Below are 2,405 nucleotides of genomic sequence, written 5' to 3' on the forward strand. Positions count from 1 at the left end.
CCAACCCCACTTTGTTGTTGTTGTTGTTTTTTTTATTTTTTTTATTGCTTTCTTTTTTCCTCCTCTCACTTTTGAAAAGAGAAATTAACAACAAAAAAATATTTAAACTCCCAACACAGCTAGGTGTTTATGGGTGATGTGTGCGTTCTTTGGCACTGTCCCCAAATCAGATTAGATTGCGTGGATGCTCGCATGGGTGATGCTATCAATGCCCATTATTAATTTTAATTGTTTTCACTTTTTTTCCCTTTGTCTTTTTATTGTTTTTCCACTTAATTTGCGTTATGATTAAATAGAACACACGCTTTTGCAAACCCATGTGAGCTGCCCTCCAACCAGTCCACACACTTAACCATATAGTACAAAAGGTTTTCCCACTCATCCCCGTAATCCGAATCATATTATTATTAGTGCTAGTATTCCTTTAAGCTTTCGGATTTTGACAACATTTAAATCAATTTATAAGCTAAGGTTTTGTTTTTCATTGGTGGTCACAAATTTTGTGGTTCTGAGTGGTTTATTGGGCTTAAAAGGTAAGGTTTCTTCTGCCTAGAATTTCCACAGTACCTTGTTTTATTTTCTAGCGTGTACTTCAGGCAACAATATATGAACTTAAGCCTGTGAATTTCAGTAAAAGGGTAGGGTACTACTTGGCTTTCTGACAAGGAGGGTACTTACGAATAATTGTGTGATTCTTGTAGCAGGGTTAAGCGTATAATTTAATAGTTTACTTAAAACAATGTGATGCTTTAGGTTCTTTGTGAATTCTCTTCAAAGTTTGGTGGGCATTTAACTTCTAAATTCACAAACTTATGTCTTTTTCATTATCTGTTCTGTTTCTTTAGTTGGTGGTCTCTATTTTTAGCAAAAACTGTGAGATTGAGCAATTTTGAGTCCAAAATTAGTTGTTCTGGGGAATGTGAAATACTAGGTAAAGATGGGATCTTTCAGTAGTTTAGCAATTGGATTGGGTCTGGTCTTTGGGTGCCTCCTACTAGCCTTTGTTGCGGAGCTTTACTATTTGCTATGGTGGAGGAAGAGGAGAATCAACAGCACAGAGATTATTGAAGATGATTACAGCAATTATGCAAAGGAACTATTTCAATTTATTTGCTGGAAGAGACCTTCTTCTTTGCATACCAACAATACTCAACAAGAAAGTATGAGAGACCCAGATGCCAATAATAGTCTTGAACCAGACCTAGAGCTTGGCACTAGCAAGGATGTGCTTCTGATGACCTATGAAGATGAGGGTGTGGAATCAGAGCTCATGAGGCTGCACAATCTTGCAGGCCCACCAAGATTTCTCTTCACAATCAAAGAGGAAACTAGAGAGGATTTGGAGTCTGATGATGGGAAATCTAGAGGCGACAGAAGCAGAAAAGGGTCAAGAACTAGGAGCTTGAGTGATCTTGTGGTGGCTATTGACACCCCATTCCTTACCCCTTTGGCTTCTCCACGACTAAAGTCTCCAACTTTGAACCCTTTTGATTCCTATAACCACCATGGATTCAACCCTCTCTTTGAATCATCAGCAGAGGTAGAATTGAACAGGTTGAGATCTTCTCCACCTCCAAGGTTCAAGTTTTTGAGGGATGCAGAGGAGAAACTTTATAGAAGATTGAAGGAAGAAGCAGAGAAAAAGGCAGTTCAGAATTGTGAGACTGTTCAAGCTCCTCCTAGTTCGACAGTGGTAACAGAAGAAAAAGATGGGTCTTTTCCCAAAATTATTTCTGGTAACAACAAAGAGAGAGAGCTTCATCACAATCTACCACAATATCAATATCCTGCAAGCTCCTCTCAGGTACTTCCACTGGCTTCTTCACCTACAACATTCAGACCATTTGATAAGGCATCCATGGTGCACTAGATTTCCATGAAATTTGTCTTTGTTAATTCTTTTCATATGTTAATTAATTTTTCTAAGATGATCACTTATGTATTAATCTAAAAGGTGGTTATTTTTATAAGCTTGTTGGTTCTTATTTGTGATATGTCACTGCGTGTTTGGGAAAGATAGCCATGGTGATTACATTTTTGTGCCAGGTACTTTGAGAATTCAAACTTCAAAGGCAAACTGACAATGCTTGCAACATGATGTTGATACTTGATATGTTGTTTAGTTGGCTAGTAGGGTAACCTGTTTTTGTCCATTCTTCATTTGTCCCAAGATGTCTTAAACCATTTTTAAATTATCATACATCTTAAAGAAAAATTATTATACATGATTTCATTCATGTGGTAACTGGTATGTGGAGGATGTTATTGCAAATTCTTGTTGCCAAAAGGGCATTGCTCTCTCAGGGTTAGAATTTAGGGAAGACTACTGCTAAAATTCTTAACAAACTGTCTTTTGCTTATGGGCACATTTGTGCACCCGTTAAGAAAGAATTTAAAGGACATCA

At 37.4% G+C, this 2,405-nt stretch overlaps 1 protein-coding gene across 1 annotated transcript; it reads left to right on the forward strand.

The window, feature by feature from the left end:
* Nucleotides 1-257: 257 nt before the first annotated feature.
* LOC142608385 (uncharacterized) lies at nucleotides 258-1,985 on the forward strand. Its single transcript, XM_075780161.1, has one exon. It carries the CDS (start codon nucleotides 938-940, stop codon nucleotides 1,868-1,870), a length of 933 nt encoding a protein of 310 aa, XP_075636276.1. The 5' UTR covers nucleotides 258-937; the 3' UTR covers nucleotides 1,871-1,985.
* The last annotated feature ends 420 nt before the right edge of the window (nucleotides 1,986-2,405 follow it).

The sequence above is a fragment of the Castanea sativa genome, chromosome 8 (genome assembly GCF_040712315.1).
Source record: "Castanea sativa cultivar Marrone di Chiusa Pesio chromosome 8, ASM4071231v1".
Taxonomy (NCBI): Eukaryota; Viridiplantae; Streptophyta; class Magnoliopsida; order Fagales; family Fagaceae; genus Castanea; species Castanea sativa.

Excerpts from the sequence above, each read along its gene's own strand:
- LOC142608385 (XM_075780161.1), top strand. The coding sequence starts at position 938 with ATGGGATCTTTCAGTAGTTTAGCAATTGGATTGGGTCTGGTCTTTGGG.